The sequence below is a fragment of the Apteryx rowi genome, unplaced genomic scaffold (genome assembly GCF_003343035.1).
Source record: "Apteryx rowi isolate R43461 unplaced genomic scaffold, aptRow1 scaffold_19, whole genome shotgun sequence".
NCBI classification, from domain to species: domain Eukaryota; kingdom Metazoa; phylum Chordata; class Aves; order Apterygiformes; family Apterygidae; genus Apteryx; species Apteryx rowi.
The window spans coordinates 5,706,822-5,724,350 of record NW_020448196.1 but is presented as its reverse complement, the minus strand read 5'-3'; the positions used below and the strand labels follow the sequence as shown (position 1 = coordinate 5,724,350).

Genomic DNA, 17,529 nt, shown 5'->3' with positions numbered 1-17,529 from the left:
CGCGCCGCGCCGCGCGGGGTTGGAGGCCGTGCCTGGCCGCCTCCTCGTTAGTCCGAGTAATCAGCTTTTCGCTCTTGCTAATGGTTGGCAGGGAAACGGAAAGCCCGGCTTTACCCTCGCGGCCCTCCGTGTGCCTCTGTGAAGTGCGCGTCAGGGGGGGCCGCTGGGCTTGCGGGCTCCTGCGGGGCTAAGTGCGAGCCCGAGCCAGCTGACAGCCTTTTTCTTTTTTTTTTCCTTTTTTTTCCTTTTTTTTCCTTTTTTTTCCTTTTTTTTTCCTTTTTTTTTCCTTTTTTTTTTAATAAATTTTTCTGGACCCTTTAGAGGTAGTTTATGGATTGCAGGTCAAGAGCCACATATCCGACCTTAGCGGCGCTCTTTTCTGCAGCCCGAGAAGGAAGAGTAATTCTCACGCGTTTAACAACCCCGTCAGGATAAGGCCTGGGCAGCAGCAGCTCTTCCGGAGGATTGCGGTGAAGGAGCCGGTGGAGAGAGATCCCCGAACTCTTTTAAGGGCCTCTGCGGTCGTTYGGCTTTTCATCGCTGGGAAACATTTGACGTTTCCGCCCTGGTGATGCGAGAGGCTTCTGAAGTCTGTAAGTGCTGATGCTGTCAATACCCGCAGAGCATGCGTTCCGCTGCTCTTAATTTCTGCTTCGCAGAAGATGCTTGAATAAGGAAAATATCTAGCTCAGGAGAAGCGAGCGTTTTGAGGACAGTTGTGATTGCTTTATCGGTGTGTCAGTGTCTAACTTGCAGTGTTGTCCGTACAAATACTGTTGATTTCTGTGAAGATGACTGATGTAGTCAGTGGACAGGTGAAAAGAAGAAAGACATAAAGTTCTTTCTTTTCATGTATTATTTCTTAGCCTGCAGGTGATATTCATGAAATTGTAGCAGTGTCTGCACTAAGCMTTCACATACTGTCTCAATATTTAAAAGTGTGTTTTCTGTGTTTGAGAATAACCTTTTTTATTAAAAACAGCAAGCACAGCTACATTTTCTTTTAACTTTTTTCYCTTGCATACGTTCTATTTTTAAAATGTGCAAACAGAGTTTTCGCAAAAGTTTTTGTGAGATCCTCTGACAATTTTGAAATTGAATATAATCTGAAATTTTTTCTTCCAGGTTTTGTTAGAAGTTTGTTTCTGAAAGACTAGAAAGGAATCAAGGTCAGAACATTTTAATTTAATTGATTATATTGATTATTGTTAAAATAATGCAAATAATACTGGAAATTGAAACATATACCTAACTGGGGAAGTCAGCCTAGCAGAGCGGTGTGAGGGAGACTGGTGAGGCTTCTGAATCGTGGTTTGGAAAACTCATTCCCAGTGGAAAAAATATTTACATGTATATTAAAGTATATTTTAGTGCAGAAACAGCTTTTATGATGGTAAATTTTTTAGTAGTGAGCCTTAAAGCAGAATTTTATTCATAAAACTTGTTAACCTAAATACATTTGAAAGTACAGCTAAACTAATTCACAAAGAAATTGACCATCCGCACGGTAGTGTTTGATAACGGGCCATAAACTGTTCTTCTGCGGCTAAAAAAACTTCTCTCAAGAAGTAAAGGACTAACTATCATTGCACATTTAAAATGGTGTCTCTTGTTGCATATGTGAAGAAGAGATACATTGTCTGTTTTGTTAATTTATTTTTTAGAACACAATGACTACTTTGGATGATAAACTACTTGGTGAGAAGCTCCAGTATTATTACAGCAGTAGTGAGGGTGAGGATGAAGACAGTGAGAAAGAAGACAAAGATGGGGAGAGCACCCTTCCTGAAAGTGTTGGGGAAGTAGAGCTTAGCAGTGATGGCAGTGCCATCAACACAGGTATTGTCAAGTCAAACTAATAGTTTTAAAAATACGTTATTTATTGTAATATTCATATTGTTTTCTATAATCTCTTTTTTGTAATAAGCATTCTATTTTCATGTATATTTGAGCCAGAGATTAATCATTTCTTGGCTGTAGTCTAACCTTATTTTTAAAAGCCTGTTCTTTATTTTAACGTTTGACTTCTCTGAGAGACTTCAGCTCTACATCTGAAGCAGTTAGGCTCTGCATACTAAACAGACTGAGTGGAGCTGGGACACGTTGGCTGATAAATTATAAAAATCTTTCCTGTAAGCCAGACAGTTGTTAACCACCAGCAGTCCGATTGTAGCAGATGTAGGTGCTGAAAGAGTAGGAACTGCCGGGAAGTGGCAAAGCTTTGAGGAATTGACAGAAGGTGGCCGGGCTCTCCCAAAACAGCATTTTCTGTTGCCATGGTCACGGTCACAACACTGGACTATGTGGACCATTGGTGTGATCCAGAGGGCATTTCTTAAGTTTTTATGAAAGACTGGCCCTCTGTATTTTATGGTTTCTCTAAGAGTGATGAAAAATCTGCCTGCGTGTGTTCCCATCCTTTACTTGGGAAGAGTTATAGCACTCTAACTGGCATATTTAAAGAGGACCTGAGAAAGTAACTCTTTCCACTGGGCCCTGGCAGCAAGGTAATAGCAAGGTGAAATCTGTAAGAACCACACTTATTGTACGTCCTAGAATTTATTTCTGTACAAGAGCACAGGCAAACTTAATTCACAGATGGTTTCCCATCATATTATTTTGTTCATATGAAAACTCATGCTAGCAACGGGGGAATTCTTGATTGCCAGTGGTTCTATTTCTAGAGCACAGATATTAATCTTTAGAATAGCCTTTGGGACAGTTATGAGAGTAGCCTAGTTAGATAAGCTTTAGCTTTACACAGACAAGAAAGCAGATAGTAGTTCAAGGACATGTAAATGCCAAATTATTCCTATTTTTTTGTTTTGTTACAACATTTTGCACAGTATAAAAAAAGTTTATGATGAGGCCAATGTTTTACTGATGACTTACAAATTAGTATTGACATTTTAAACAGCAGATGTAATTTTGTTATTCTTTTGTACTAAGTGCCTGTATATTTAATTTCAGGTCCAAAAGGAGTCATCAATGATTGGCGAAGATTTAAACAATTGGAGACAGAACAGCGACAGGAGCAGCGCAGAGAAATGGAACGACTGATTAAAAAGTTATCGATGACATGTAGATCTCACTTGGATGAAGAGGCTGATAAGCAGAAGCAGAAGGAGCTTCAGGAAAAAATCAATGGAAAGGTAACGTGGCACAAAGATGTCACTTGAATGTTTAACATTTTTTTTTCATGATTTGCATATGCAAAGTAGATGGGAATCCTTGTTCTGTCAGGAGATGCGTATTATTTCTTTTTAGTGAATGGGAACACAGTATAAGAGGTACGTTATTTGCCAGGTGTTGTCAAGTTTAATTATTTCACATTTGGGTGGTATTTTAGGGACACCATGTTTGACCATGTTAAGAAATATATGATTTAGCCAGTATGCTGAAGAAGTCCAAATCCTTTTCCCAGATCTCTCTTATCTCTCTATCAAATAAGTCAAACTTCTGGAAGTAAAATAAAGAATTACACAGCCAACCTCCCAGATTGAGGGTTGCATAAAACATGAATTCAGGAGTCCTTACTGATTTCAGTTTGTAGTAAGTGGGTGTTGAGAATTTAGCTTTGTTCTCAGAATGACTTTACACTCCAGAGATAGATGGAAACAGTGAAGGGTTTTAATCACCTGGGCTGTTTAACTAGTTCTTATAGTTCTAGTCAGAAGTTATGAGTTTGGCACACAGTGTACCTTGTTTTCAGATGACAAAAGTTGGCCACACTGTCCTGTACCTTGAGTGATGCAAATATATCTAATGAAGCAGGTGAACAGATATGAAATGCATAAAATCTTGTTAACTTCAGTTCTACAGACAATATTGTGCATTTGTTTTGCCAAAAAAATATTAATTGGTGAGAAATTAAATGAACAAGATGATGTAAAAACAAGCTAGCTATTTGACAGTGTGGGCTTACATCAGGCACAGTATCCAAATCAATGCTGATAGCTTAGTGAAAGCACACAGCCACCATTAACCTGGATTACAGTGAGAGTACTTGCGTTATTAGTGCAGCCTGTGGAAACTGAAATACCCAAGGCTGGAGTCACTGTTCCCACTGGATGTGGTTTGTGATTGGATCAAAATGGAGTGTAATATATAGAGGGTGTTCCAGTCTTCATGGGTTGTACTTTGCTCTTATTAAAGATGAGTGACCCACATTAATCCTCTTGATTTAAATTCTAATTATATAAGTGACCCCTACAGTGATGCAGATCTTTTCTTTTTCTCTTTATCATGTGTCTTTGTATGCTTTTTTAGATGACATTGCAAGAATATAACATGATTCACAATGATGAAGATGATGAGGAATTTCTACAGCGATACAGGAAGCAGCGAATGGAGGAGATGAGACAGCAGTTATACAGTGGGCAGCAATTTAAACAGGTTTTTGAGATTACCAGTGGGGAAGCATTTTTGGACACAGTTGATAAAGAGCATAAGAGCACACTGATCATGATCCATATTTATGAAGATGATATCCCTGGTACTGAGTCTCTGAACGGCTGTATGATCTGCCTGGCTGCTGAGTATCCAACAGTTAAATTTTGCCGAGTAAAGAGTTCGCTCATTGGTGCCAGCACTCGCTTTACTAATAACGCTCTGCCGGCTTTGCTGATCTATAAGGCAGGTGAGCTCATCGGCAATTTTGTGCGAATCACTGACCAGCTTGGAGAAGATTTTTTTGCTGTAGACCTGGAGGCTTTTTTGCAGGAATGTGGTCTGCTTCCAGAAAAAGACCTAGTGCTTCTGACTTCTATACGTAATCCATCTGCATGTTACAGCGAAGACAGTGATCTGGAAATAGACTGAGCCAATTATACTAAGGGTCCAGTAGGTTTAGCTGTACTGTGGGTTGTTCTTGTGCTAGAGATTGTTCTCTTTCCTTCTTTGTGTTGATATGTTTTTCTTCCCCTCCATGCACTTTGACTTTTGCTCGTTAAAACTTTGTTACAGATAACATAAGGAATTCCTAGCATTTTCCTAAATTAATTTAATGAAGTGTACACTAAAACTGTCTAGCTTTTATGCAATTCAAATGTATTTTACTAAATATGAAGTTATAATTCAGTAAATTTAGTGAATTGTGTGTTATATTGTCATCTCTGTTCTCCAAATCACTTAGATTTTCTAAGCATTTTTGTGTCAGGTCAGCTATGTATGGTCAGTCTCCTTAAAGGTTTGCTGAAGCAGCATATGTGAATGCCAGTTGAGATCAGGATGTGGTACCTACTGACTAAGACAAGGATTAAGACCACAAATTAAGAAGTTCTTAAGCATTCAAGACTTTTAGTAATCTGGAGCTGACCTGCTGCCAGTGAGTTAAGAGAACAAGATCCCGTCTTCCGTTCCCTCATTTGTAGACCCCTTCTTGGCAGCACTGTTGTTGTAACTGTTGTTATTGTTGTTCCTTTCTCACTTACAAATAACCACAGCTCCTGACATCATCCTGAAAATTACTTTTCAGCTGGAGAGGGTTCGTCTTTCTGTTATCTTGCCTGAGACTTAAATGAGGAAAATCTTTCTTCAGTTACAATTCTTAATACGTTCTTGGGCTTTTAAAATACCCACCCTTAGAGTTCATAGTGCTTACTCAAGCAGAAAATGATTTCTGCCTCTTAAGAGGGAGACCATCTATAAAAGCAGTCTGTAAAGAGCTCTAACATGCGTGCTGAATAGCATCAAGGAGAATTTTGTTGGCAAAATGTTGAATTAGGACTTGATAGCATCAGAATTTCACCTAGTATCTGTAGTATTCTCTAAAACTATTAAATCAGTGCTAAAATTCATTTTTGTCCACCTTCATATTATCCGCTTCAGCTGAGTTGTGAGATGCATTTTGAATATTAATAACCGCTGGACCTGACAGATGACTGAAAGGCTTTGTGGGGAATCAGCCTTGAGCCAGTAGATGGACTGGATCACTAACACAGGTKTTCAGTAGCAGGCCCCTTTTTCACAGCTTACTCCTCGTTTGGAGGATCTAGTTTCTGCACAGAATGTTCAGCTGGATCAGAAATGTCACTATCCTGTTTTTCCTCTGATGCCAGCTGTTTGGGAGTCTGTTTTTGTACAGTACATCAGTGGAGTTCACTAAACATGGAAAAAAATCTTGTAGGGTGGGAGTGAAACCTCTGAGGAGGTCTTGCAGTTTTTTCCTCTGTCTTTTGTCACAAAGAACAAAGGCCCTTTTAAAAGCATCCCCACTGCTGCTCAGTTGCCCAGCAACCTGGGTCCAAAAGTTCTCATCTTCCCCCAAAACCCAGGGCGGCTCCCGCTTCAGGACACAGAAAGAAGGCTCGTAGCATTGGCTGAGCCCATTTGTTTCTTCATGATCATTACTGCTACTGAATGCCACAGCTGTATATTCTGCATCCCTCCTGCAGCACCTTTGTCATAATCATTTGTCATTGATCCCACTTTATTAAAGTGTTTATTTTGTTTGTGCTCTACTTACTTCATAAATTAGATCATAGTATAGGGAAGGAAGATTCAGGGTTTCTAATATATTATAGTTCCCCCTGCTTCCACCAAGTCTTCTACTGCACCAGGGTAAGATATCCTGAGTGGCATTAGAAACCATTAGCAATTTATAGAAAACACATACATAAAAACCTACAATGATGCAGAGTGAGGCAAAGGCTTTGCTGGCCGCGTTGTGGTGTGGCTGATTTAGTGAACCTAGCGCAAATGAGCATGTGGAATATATGCACTGTGTACTTAGCTGTGACTGAGTTATATGTCTTTTACATGCTTAAACTTATTACAACATAAGTTTGTTTTCTTTTGCATTACTTACTTTGCTTGTTATTTTTTAATTTTGAGGAAAGTAGACTTTAGTTACCTAAATATGTTACCTAATTTAATGTCATGTTTAACCATTAAACTTAATTGCAAGTTTTGTGTAAGGCACTTGGGAACACTGGGAAGAAATGCGAATGTCTGTATAAGCATTAGATTCATAATAAGAATATATCTTAGGATAGAAAAGGAAGAGTTGGCTCTAATTATATCTATTTAACTGTGTTTTAAAAAGTAGTATAAGCATGAAGATAAATAACTTGTAATTAAAAATTGTTTTATTGGCACAAGTTGTAGCTATTTTAAGGAAACTAGAAGAAAATGAGAGTTAAAATGTTCTAAGAGATTATTTCTTTCCATCTCAGAATTGCAGAAAAGAACATGAAAGCTAAATGAAATTAAATCATTGGGCATGGGTATCAGCATTTTTAAGGAAAAAAAAAAAATCAAAGTTGCTGTAATTCATATTCAGGCTGAGATACGGTGAAGTCTGCTGCGCAGACAGGGTGCGTATTAGCATCATAATAAACCTGGCTTGGAGGGGTGAGGGGGAGCTGACTGCTCGAATTGCTTTGGAGTTTTGTGTTTATAAAGTGCTTTTTTCCCTGCATGGCAGCAAAGCTGTAATAGGATCAAAACCTCTCCTGCTGCTCTGTGCCAGATGGCCTGCGGCAAGGTGACCCCCTGGTTATTAATACACGATGCTAAGGTGTATGATAGATGACTGACAGTGCCAGGAGCCAAAAAAAGAAAAAGGGGGGAGGGGGGAGAAGAAGGTCCAAATCCAATTAATCATTGATCTGGGAGAACATAATAAGCAGAAGGGAGAGAAGGGTAGAGAGAAGATGTGTTACGATGCTGCTTCTCTTAACACAGACACCACCAGTGCGTGGAGGAGTYGCGGGTCTGCGGCTGAGAAGCAGCACTGGCCGTGCCGAGGAGTGCTGCTCTTGCTTTTGTCTGTGAGTGAAGCTAAATTCCTCCAAACTGACCAACTAGTAATTGTGCCTTAAGGAAAATCATCATTCTTAATGTGCTTTTAAAAATACAACATAATAAAACTAATTTTAGGGTAGGTTAGTTATTAGTTTGTTAGCCTCTGACCCTACCCAGTCAATACCAGTAACAACTACGACTCATAGTAAGGTTGTGTCTGTAAATGTGTTGGTCAAAGGCCTAAAGTCTGCTTTATTTGTCTAATTTTAGATGTGGTCCTGACCTGCAGATTAAGAATTAGGTTGTATTTATATATGCATATGAGGACTGAAATGACATTGTATATTTACATAAAATAAAACTGTTCTGAAATTCCAGCTTGGCATTGAGAGTGTCAGGTTTTCAGTTTGATTCAGGTGTCTCTATCCCTCTCCGTCGGAAAGGTCTGAGCACTCGCCTGAATACCAGGGCTGAATAAACATACTGGTGGAGGCTGTATGCACGCGAACGCTACGGGCAGGGGCTGAGCCGGGCACTGGGGGTCTGTGAGCTCCTGGGGGTTTCATGCTGCTGGGGACCGGCCAGCCGGTGGGGGCAGCCCGGAGCACTTCTGCTGCCTCCMTTTAACACCCAAACGTGCCGAGTCCTGGCTGCTTTGGTGCAGCTTTTGGAGCCACTGGATTTCATCCTTAAAAGGTCTMGACCCTGGTCCCTAAGGGGTGACACTGTGTCCCGGCTGGGCAGGAACGGCCCCTTGGGCGGCCAGGCAAGGCGCYGCCAGGCCACGGTGCAGCCACGAATAAACATTCTGTTTTTTTGCAGATTCCCCCAAATCCTCTACAAGCCAGAGAAGAAGCAGTTACCTGGAGGCACCTGGAGCTCATGAAAACGGGTGGGTTGGTCTCCCCTGATCCACCTGTGAGGTGGAAACGTTCCCTGTCCCTCCGGAGCATGCAAATGTTCAGGGAAAAAAAAAAAATGGGGATGTCGCCTGCGAGCTGTGGCCTGGGTAACGTGTGCACCCCCCAAGTGCAGGGGGAGCTTTCCTCACCAGCATTTATTCCCCAGCCAGATCACCGAGCCCGGCAGGGAGGTGGGCAACGGGAGGCTGGCGGTGCAGAGTGGGAGTTGTCCTGCCTTTGAGCACAAGGAAACTCATGACACCGGAAAGGGAAATGCAAGTGAAATGCAGCGATCTGGCCAAATTCCTTCTCCCATGGGGTGAAGATGCACCGACAACAAGCGCGTCATCCCAGCTGCCAGCTCACACCGCTTTGTGCTGGCGAACGGCTACACAAGCGCCGGCCCCCTCTTCCCCCACCTTTCCCRAGGCGGGAGTCTCGCCAGGACGGAGCAGAGGAACAGGGCTGCTTCCCTGCTCCCGCTCCTGCTCCTCCACCAGGCTCGGCGCAGCTGGAAATCACAACCGACTGCTCGGTTACAGACGCCGCCTGTTCTATCTCACCCCTACGAAACGCCTCGCCAGGAAGAAAGATTTATGTACGGATAGATTTTATGTGATAGAAATACACAATGTTGGATTTAAGCACTGTGTTTTCAGCGTCTGCAGCATTAAGATACAAATTGGTGGCGTGGGGCGGCTGGAGGGAGGCCAGCGGTGAGGCAGCAGAGCTGGGAGTGGGTGAACGGAGACCGGGGCTCGCAGATCCCCCTTCCAGAGCGCTCCTCGCGGACCGTCGTTCCCTTTATTTCTTCGGATGCGGTCAGAGATGAAACCGTTGCTACAGCGCCAGCGAGCACGGCCCGCGCTGGCTGCCCCTGCGCTGGGCCGTATCCTGGCCGGGGCTGCTGGCTTTCACCAACGCACCAGGGACTTTTCTCCAGCAGCTTCTGCTTCCTTCTGACCGCCCCGCCGGCCGTGGAGCCTGGCTCTGCCGAGTGAAAGCTTGAAAACTTGCTGGAAGAAATGAGAGGATTTAAAAACAATCATTGTTTTAAACGTCCGTTTTCCTGGAGGTGGGCTGTGATCTTCCTGGGATCGAAGCCAGTGGTGCTGGCTGCCAGCGATCACATCATGTTGGCAAGGGATCAAGGGGCTTGCATCGCACGCAGCTCCGGAGCGGAGCGGAGCAGAGGCAGGCGCTGCGCCTTGGGGACGCGAGCTACRGAGCTCTGCCTGCAGCAGATGTTAGGGACCACGGGAGGGAGGGGAGAGACTTTGTCGTTCTCGTTCACGCAGAGGTAGCGCCTTGCTTAGAGCAGCCTGTTACGAGTTAGAGCTGCTCAGGAATCAGGCAGCACTTGGAGAGGTCCAGGTACCGGACCCCCGGTCCTGCAGAAGGTCTGGGAGATGCCACTTAATGTCTCTCCTCCGGTCTCCTGCTGCAGATACGTTGCTTATGTCCCTGTTCTGGCCTCGTTTCAGATGCTTTCCTCCTGGTGCGATGGGGACGGTCATTTCTCCATGGCCATGCGAACGGGAGCGTTTGAAATCCGTGTGGTTGAGCAGGCCTGAGTTGGGCTGCAGGAGAAACACGGCAACGCAGGTTCCTGCCTGCAGCTCAGCCACCGCTAGGCCAGAATTAACATCTGCTGCTTGCTCTCATCCTCTCTGTCCACACTGGCATGTGCTCGCAGCGYGTGCGGTGGGGAGCTCGCTGGCTTAGCCTGGTGCAGAAGATGGGGAGGACGCTGATGAGCCGAGGGTGCTCCAGGTGCTCTTTGCTTCTCTGTGTCCGACGTGGGGAAAACCCCTGCAGTTTGGGCGCATAAAAAGCGTGCTTCCAGTCGCTTCATGTGCTGAAAAGCAGTGGCGGTCGGAGGAGGACGGAATAGGGGAGTCAGAGCACCCCAGGAAACTGGGAGTCCCCTGAACAGCCCCAAAGCTGCCTTAGTGCAAGGTATTTGCTAGCAAAAGTCAGTCTACTGAGGACAGGTCATGGTAGCTATAACTTTTAAGGCACTTTTTGGCTTTCCCCAGAGCTAGAACCAGCTTTTTTCCCCAAGGCTCCAGCAATGTTGTGGAGAAAGCCCAGAGTCGCGCRATCTTCTGTCCTGTTGGTGTTTGGTAGAGGGAGTTTGCAGGTCTCCTCTCCTTCCCCACCGTTCTCTGCAAGAGTGAAGAGGACATTCAGGGCCAGGCTGAGCGTTTGTCCCACCCYGGGGCCGGGGAGAGGATGGTCTCTACCTGTGCAGGGCTGTCATGGTGCTAGAGCTCAGTAGATGGTCCACCGTCTTGGTGTCTCCCGGTTGCTCCTGATTCCACAGAATCCGGCACATTAAAAGACACGTATGGGCACTTCTTCACGTTGAGGCACACGAGTTTCTCAAGCGACGCTGTCTTGACTATCTCAAAGCCAGTTGCTCCGCCAAACGTGCTGGGYTTCCAGTACTCGGGGGAGCAGATGGGGTTTCCGAGAAGCCCCTTCAAGGAAAACGGAGCTCCAATCTCCACCATGCTTTCCCCAAAAAGTGAATCGGGCTGGGGTTTCTCAAGCAGCAAGCCCACGTAAAACTCCAGGGCATCGATGTCTCCATACAGCTCTTCCAGCTCTGCTGCCTTCTCTTCCTCTCCTGCATCAAGCGGACGTCAGAGCGCGTTAGTCAGAGCACCAGCCCGCTGCAAGGCCTGGCCTTGCTCTAGGCGACAGGGCCGTGGCAGCTCTCGCACCCCACGCGCCGGCTCAGCCCGGCGCCCGCGCCAGGCGCTGCCCCTGCACCACTCTGCGCCCCTTGCAGCGACRAAGCGTGCGGCCGCCCCGTGGGCCTTCGGGGTGGGGTGAAGGCTTGCAACGAAGCAAACTTCTTGCAGCTGCTCTGCGCGGCGAGCGAGGCCAAGCTCGGGCCGGCGAGGGCAGAGCGTCCCCGTCGCTGCGGCGAGGCGCGGAGGGGGCTGGTGGCAGCCGTGCCGTCCTACCTGTTAACTCCTGAAAGGACTTGTAGGGCTTCATGCCGAACCTCTTCCGATACTCGTTAAAGGGCTGCAGCCTCAGCTGCCGGGACTCCTTGATAACCCCCACGGCCACTTTCAGGACGTTGGCGTTGATGGTTTGCCCCCCGCCAATCTGCAGGGCGAGAACGCGCGGAGCAGCACGCGCGGTCACCACGAAGTGCTGGCATCGCCTCCATCGCCCCCCCGTCCGGCCTGCCGTCCCTAAAGCGGCYGCCTCGGGCAGCGCGTCATTGGGGCAGCGAGAAGAGGAGGAATCGCGGGACGGTGCTAAAAACAGGAGCTGCAGAGAAGCAGCCAGAGCAGACTGGGCCAAAGCCTGTCCCGTCTGCAGCGAGGGACAGAGAACGGTGCACAAGGAGCCCAGGTGGGACAACTGTGCGCCAGCCGGGGAGGAGGGGAGAGATTACTGGGTTTTGGGGTCCCAGGGAGAACCCAGAGAGCAGCAGGTCTGCGTGCCAGCCTTGCCGCTCTGCACAAGGCAAGGCGACAGGCAGGAAGGTCGATGCAGGTGCATGGAAGAAAGCCTCCATGCGATGGCAGCAAAGAACGGCGCCAGGCGCGGTGCTTCCCCACCCCGGCTGCCGGCCCTGGCCCCGTAAGATGCCTGTAGGCTCCTGAATCCATCAGCGCGTTTACTGTCGTGTCCCACGGTCAAGCAGTCGAGGCTGCCAAGACCCAATCTCACCTCCCACCGCGCCAACCACAGAGGGCAACGGGACGTGCCGGCATGGAGGAGAGAGCAAGACCTTACCCTGCCTGCAATCTGCTTGGAAAAGGACTCCACCAAGGCCTCCACGCCATAGTGCATGAGCATGGAGGTGTTGTAGAGGAACTGCTCGTAGCTGTACTCTTCCCCCTGGATGACGAACGAGTCCGGCATCAGCCCGTGCCAGTGGTAGAGCTGGTTGAACTCCACGGCAATGCGATTGCGGTACTGGAACTGCACCCCGAAGAGCAGCTCGGGGTCAAACTTGAGGCTCAGGAAGTACCCGCTGAGGTGCTGAACATAATCTTCAATGACTATCTTAATGGTCTCCCCTAGGCAGGAGGCAAGAGAAGCAGACGTCAGCCGGCAGCAGCCGCAGAAGGTTGGTCCCTCGGGCCGTTGCCCACGTGCTGCGCACAGARCAAGGCTCTCCAAGGGCAGCGTGTCCCCGGGCACCCCGAGGAGCTCCACGGGGGCCTCAGCGCCCCCCGTACCACCTGGGACCTTGCTGACCATTGGCTTGTTGAGCTGGCTGGGAATTTTTAAAAAGTGGATTGTTTTTCCACCAGTCAAAAGGTTGGTTTGCCAAAACCAAAATTGACCTCGATACACTTAGAGATTAAAAATGGGTGATTTCCAGTGTGGCGACATGGATCGTTTCTGGATTTTGGTTGAAAATGACATTTCAGGAGATTATAGTAAATTTATAATAGAACATTAAAATGAAATAATTCAAAATTATGACAGTTAAACTTTTCGATGGGCCAAAGCAAATTTTTTGTTTAAAAAATTTTGCATATGTTCTGACAAGTGACCTGTATTAATGGAGGATCGGATCTGCTGCGAGCTACTCACAGCCTTGGGCAGCGTCTTTGTGCTTAGGACCGGTCATGCTAAACAGCATGAAGTCACGATAATGCCACAACGAGGTCAAAAGGATGCCAGATAAGACTGCTTCACACGGTGAAGTTCTGGGAAACGGGCTGAAATTAAAATAAGCAATATGCAGAATAGCAGGACGCTGTGCCAGGGTGAGATATGATCCCCAGAAGGCTGCCAGAGAAACTCCTTCACAATTAAAGCCGGACTGGCCACCGCCCTCGAAACGCAGACCTACCAACGCTCCCGTCCTCGGGAGCTTGCCCAAGGAGGTGGGAGGCCGCGCGCCCGGCCGCGGCGCTGGTCCTCACCGATGAGGATGAGGCGAGCCGTCTGGAAGAGCTGCTCGTCGCTCCACGTCGGATGCTCCTGCTTCAGGATGTCGCAGACGCGGTTGTGCTCGCGGAGCCAGAGCGTGGCGTACAGGCAGAGCCCCGGCAGGAGCCCAAACACCTCCTGGCCCATGGCCATCTGCTGCTCCTTCGGCATGGCGGGCGGGTAGACCATGTGGACGGGAGCATCAGCGACCGTCGGGGGGTACACCTCGCCGTCCACCACCTCGGAGAGACAAGCGCGGGATGGCAGAAAGGGGAGGAGGGGACAAAACCGTTCCGACGAAAGCCTGYGTGGCCAGGACCTACTTCCCTGCGTGCCGCACAGCTGCTCTCCGGCACGGCACTGACCAGGGAAAAACACCTCCCACCGGTAACCCCCCACACCGCTAGACCCCAAAGCTCTTCTCTGACCAGTGCTGGGCAGCTCAGGGATGACCTTGCATGGTGGTGACAAGCTAGGGCTGCACCACGAGACCCTGCACGCCAGGTGCCCGGGGTCTCCGCTTTCCCCCGAAAGCCGGAGGGTGGCAGCGGGACGTCCCCTGCGGACCTGCCCGGAGAGGTGCCTCCAGCCAGCGAGCACCAAAGCGGGGCCCGGCAGCGCTGGGCACGTGGTCCTGGTGTCTCCCAAAGCTCCCGGGAGTCTCGGGCCCCGCAGCTTCCGGAGAGACGCGGGCTTCAAACGAAAACAACCCTGGGGCAGAGGCTGCCTTTGGGCACGTGCTGGGTTCGGGTGGTACCTGGAACTTGAGCTTCCCATCCCTGAAGAGTCGCAGCTGGTGCTGGCGCTGCAAGTTGTCCCCATAGAGGTGCCCGAGGTCCACCTAGAGAGAAAGCCCGGCGTCACCCCGCTGCCGCCCAACGCGCGCCCCGCGGCACGCTGACCCGCTCGCGGCACGCATCCAGCGCCGCAGGTCCACCGCCCACCTCGCGCCCAGCGGAGGAGCTTATCTGCAAGATTTGGAGAGGCTGGAGGTGCCGGGGCCGGAGCAGCAGCCCGGCCACGGGGCGCCGCTCGGAAAGGCCACGGGCATCCCGGGCTCCCTGCCAGCGCCCGCAGCTGTGCAGCCCCGGCGAGCATCGCGCCCTCACCCCGTGCCCCAGCGCCTTGGTGAAGCCGCGGCCCATCTTCCCGTAGGTCTTGAAGAACTGGTGGGTGAAGTGCTGGGCGAAGAAGGCGAACATCAGGTTGGTGCCCTTGGGATTGGCTTCGAACTTCCGCCGCAGCAGGAACCGCTCCGCCAGGAGCTGAGCGTCGGGGAGCTGCTTCCTCCCTGCGAGGGCAAGGCGGGCGCCGTGAGCGGATGCGGATGCGGATGCGGATGTGGATGCGGCGAGGCCGGGCCGGCCAAGGGGCGCGCGGCGGGCACCGGCTCGTCCCCGCTGACACCTTGCACTCCTTTTACACAAGCCGCAACGTGCCCCGGTGGGGAGGCACCCGGGGCACTTTTGACCAGCCCGGCGGTCTGGTCCTAGCGGTTCCACAYGTGCTTTGAATGCTGTCCAGCCTCAGCTCCTCTCGCCCGGGAGCCGGGCGTGCAGGGAAGAGCCTCGGCGCGCGGACGGCACTCACGGAGCTTCGCAAGCTCCTCCGCTGCCGGGAGAGCCGGGGCGCAGAGCCGGCCGGCGGGATGCAGCCCCGCGGCCGCCCGCTCCGAGCCGGCACCTACCTTTGGTGCCCATGGGCGTGGGGCAGCCGTCGGGCACGGGCGGGAGCACCCGGGTGTAGTAGCTGACGTTGGCGTAGGCCTCCCAGCTGAGGTAGCCGTAGGCAGAGTTGAAGGTGGGYGGGCTGGGGATGAGGTTGGAGCGCACTGCGAGGGCAGAGCCGAGCGTCACCGCGCCGCGAGCATCATTGCCCCCCTCGGAGGCGAGAAACCCGCGGGAAGGGCGAAACCCGCAGCCGGGGCCGCGCAYGCGCACGCGCGCTCGTCTCACCCGTGAGCACCAGCCTCATGAGCGTGTCCCGGACGAAGGTGGCGTTGATCACGTCCCAGAGCCACTTGAAGTGGGTCAGGACGAAGTGGAAGACGGCCGGGCTCGGCTTCAGCAGGGCRCGCAGCCGGGTCCAGAGCTCGGCTGCAGGGAGACACCCGCGGCGTTACTCACCACCAGCACGGCGCGGCGCGGCACGGCACGGCGCGGTGCAGCACGGCACGGCGCTGCAGGCACTCACGAGAGGTGCAGTTGGCGCCGGAGTAGCCCGTCCGCGTGCAGTCGCACTCGTAGCCGTCCAGGCCGACGCTCACGCACACGCCTTGGTGCTGGCAGGGGTAGTAGCAGCAGGGGTTCACTGCGGGGCAGAAGAGGCAGAGGGCTCAGGGCTCGCTGCCCCCGGGGGCAGGCTCCCCCCGCCGCTCCCCGAAGAGGGATTTCGGCCAGGAGCGTCGCTTTGGCCCCCCCGCAGGGCTCCAGGATTGGGAGAAATCACCGTAAATACACTATCGATATTCAGAACGACAGTAATCGCCGGAGCGAAAAGTTTGCTTTGGCAAGCGGCTCCGCCGTGGCCGGAGGGAAGCGGCCGGGCGCTGGGCTCGGTCCCRCGTCCCCCTTCCCGGGGCCGGGCCGCTTCCTCCGCGGCAGCGACGCCGCTTGCGCGCCGCCGGGCTGCAGGCGYGAGATAAGGGGCCGGGGCGCCCGCCGCTGCCCCGGGCGCCGCGGGGAGGCAAAGCCGCCGGAGGGGGCTGCGCGGAGGGGAGCAGAAAGGGAGAGGGTTTCCTCCTCCGCGACGCAGCCAGCACCAGAGCGAAAGGCTTTTCCGCAACGATCCCGTGGGCGAGAGGCGCAGTTTCTGCCAGAGCCTCGCGTGCCTGCGGCAGGGACGGGCACGAGGCAGCGCCGGCTCCCCCGGCCTTCGCTTCCTCCCCCGGAGCTCGTGCGCGGGACCCCCCGGTCCAGCAGAGCCGCAGACCTCCACGGCTTGACCATCAGCACGGAGGGAGGGCGCCTGGGAAAGCGACGGCCCGTTCCCGGAGGAAGCTCGCGGGAGAGCTCCAAATCTACGTAAGCGATCTCCGTTTAGAAATGCCACCGGCTCTAAAAGCTCTCCGCAGCACGAGGATGGATTTTTCCGCCAGGAGCAGGTCGGCGCCCGGCGGGGCAGCAGCCACCAGCCTGGCTGAGGACACGCAGAGCTGGGAGCAGCGGTGCCACCGGAGAGCGCTGGGACGGCCAGCCCCACCGCCTCCACCCCGGCCCCTCGGGGAAGACGAGCGAATCCCAGGCTGTCGCACTCGGGACCCGCCAGCTCCCGGCTCCGCCGTTTGCCACCCGAAGCTCAAAACCTTTCCTGTGACCTGCAAAAACACGAGGCCAAGGGACAAGTAGTTCCCTGAGCACCAGGAGAGCCTGGGAGCTGTCACTGGTGGACCTACACGCGGCCACTGCCGAAAGCAGCCTCTCCTCCGTCTTTGCGCAGTCCCCGAGCTCTCCAGCCCTCTGCCAAATCTGGTTCAGATTTTACTGGAATTTGGGAACAGGTTCTGATGCTGTTGGGACAGATGGCCAGAACGCGGAACACATTTCCCCATAGGAAACTGTGACTACAAATTAACTTCTTCAAAACACAAGCCTAATTTTGCAAAAAATCTCTTAGTTCCCAAGCCAGCCGCCGCGTCCGGCGGCGATGCGGGGGCTGCCAACCTGCGGCTCCCACCGCAGCCGCACGCAGCCCCGCGGCCCCAAACAGCTCGTGCTTCGGGGCCGGCTCACCAAAGGTTAGCTCGGCTCCCAGCTTCGCTTCCACGCTCTCTTGGCCTCCTCTCAAGCCTTTGCAAGCATCCAGATGCTATTGCACATCCAGATGCTATTGCACATCCAGACCAGAGGCGAGGAGCAGGTTGCTGTTTATCACAGAAGAATTGGCTTCAGGCCGCCGGTTCCTTTTTTTTTTGCAACCGGGAAATGTCTGCAAGCCGAGCCACGTCGTACGGAGCTGCGGCCGGCTC

The 17,529-nt window shown here is 51.4% G+C and overlaps 2 protein-coding genes across 8 annotated transcripts; one reads left to right on the top strand and one right to left on the bottom strand.

The window, feature by feature from the left end:
• Window positions 1–14: 14 nt before the first annotated feature.
• Window positions 15–10,739, top strand: PDCL (phosducin like). Of its 7 annotated transcripts, none has more exons than XM_026062109.1 (8): window positions 15–593; window positions 1,126–1,169; window positions 1,665–1,839; window positions 2,971–3,152; window positions 4,270–4,639; window positions 7,687–7,772; window positions 8,569–8,638; window positions 8,815–10,739. In XM_026062109.1, exons 3-8 carry the CDS (start codon window positions 1,671–1,673, stop codon window positions 9,366–9,368), a joined length of 1,431 nt encoding a protein of 476 aa, XP_025917894.1. In that variant the 5' UTR covers window positions 15–593; window positions 1,126–1,169; window positions 1,665–1,670; the 3' UTR covers window positions 9,369–10,739. The 7 variants fall into 7 exon arrangements, with proteins under 7 accessions (XP_025917894.1, XP_025917895.1, XP_025917897.1 ...); XM_026062114.1 differs by having other exon boundaries at window positions 21–593; window positions 8,819–8,984; XM_026062110.1 differs by lacking the exon at window positions 1,126–1,169.
• PTGS1 (prostaglandin-endoperoxide synthase 1) lies at window positions 10,726–16,094 on the bottom strand. Its single transcript, XM_026062108.1, has 11 exons — window positions 16,011–16,094; window positions 15,756–15,872; window positions 15,518–15,658; window positions 15,250–15,393; window positions 14,672–14,853; window positions 14,320–14,403; window positions 13,556–13,802; window positions 12,411–12,697; window positions 11,624–11,771; window positions 10,895–11,280; window positions 10,726–10,816 (listed from the first exon to the last, which is right to left on the bottom strand). The coding sequence occupies exons 3-10, from the start codon at window positions 15,534–15,536 to the stop codon at window positions 10,916–10,918; spliced, it is 1,476 nt and encodes a 491-aa protein (XP_025917893.1). The 5' UTR covers window positions 15,537–15,658; window positions 15,756–15,872; window positions 16,011–16,094; the 3' UTR covers window positions 10,726–10,816; window positions 10,895–10,915.
• Window positions 16,095–17,529: the final 1,435 nt, after the last annotated feature.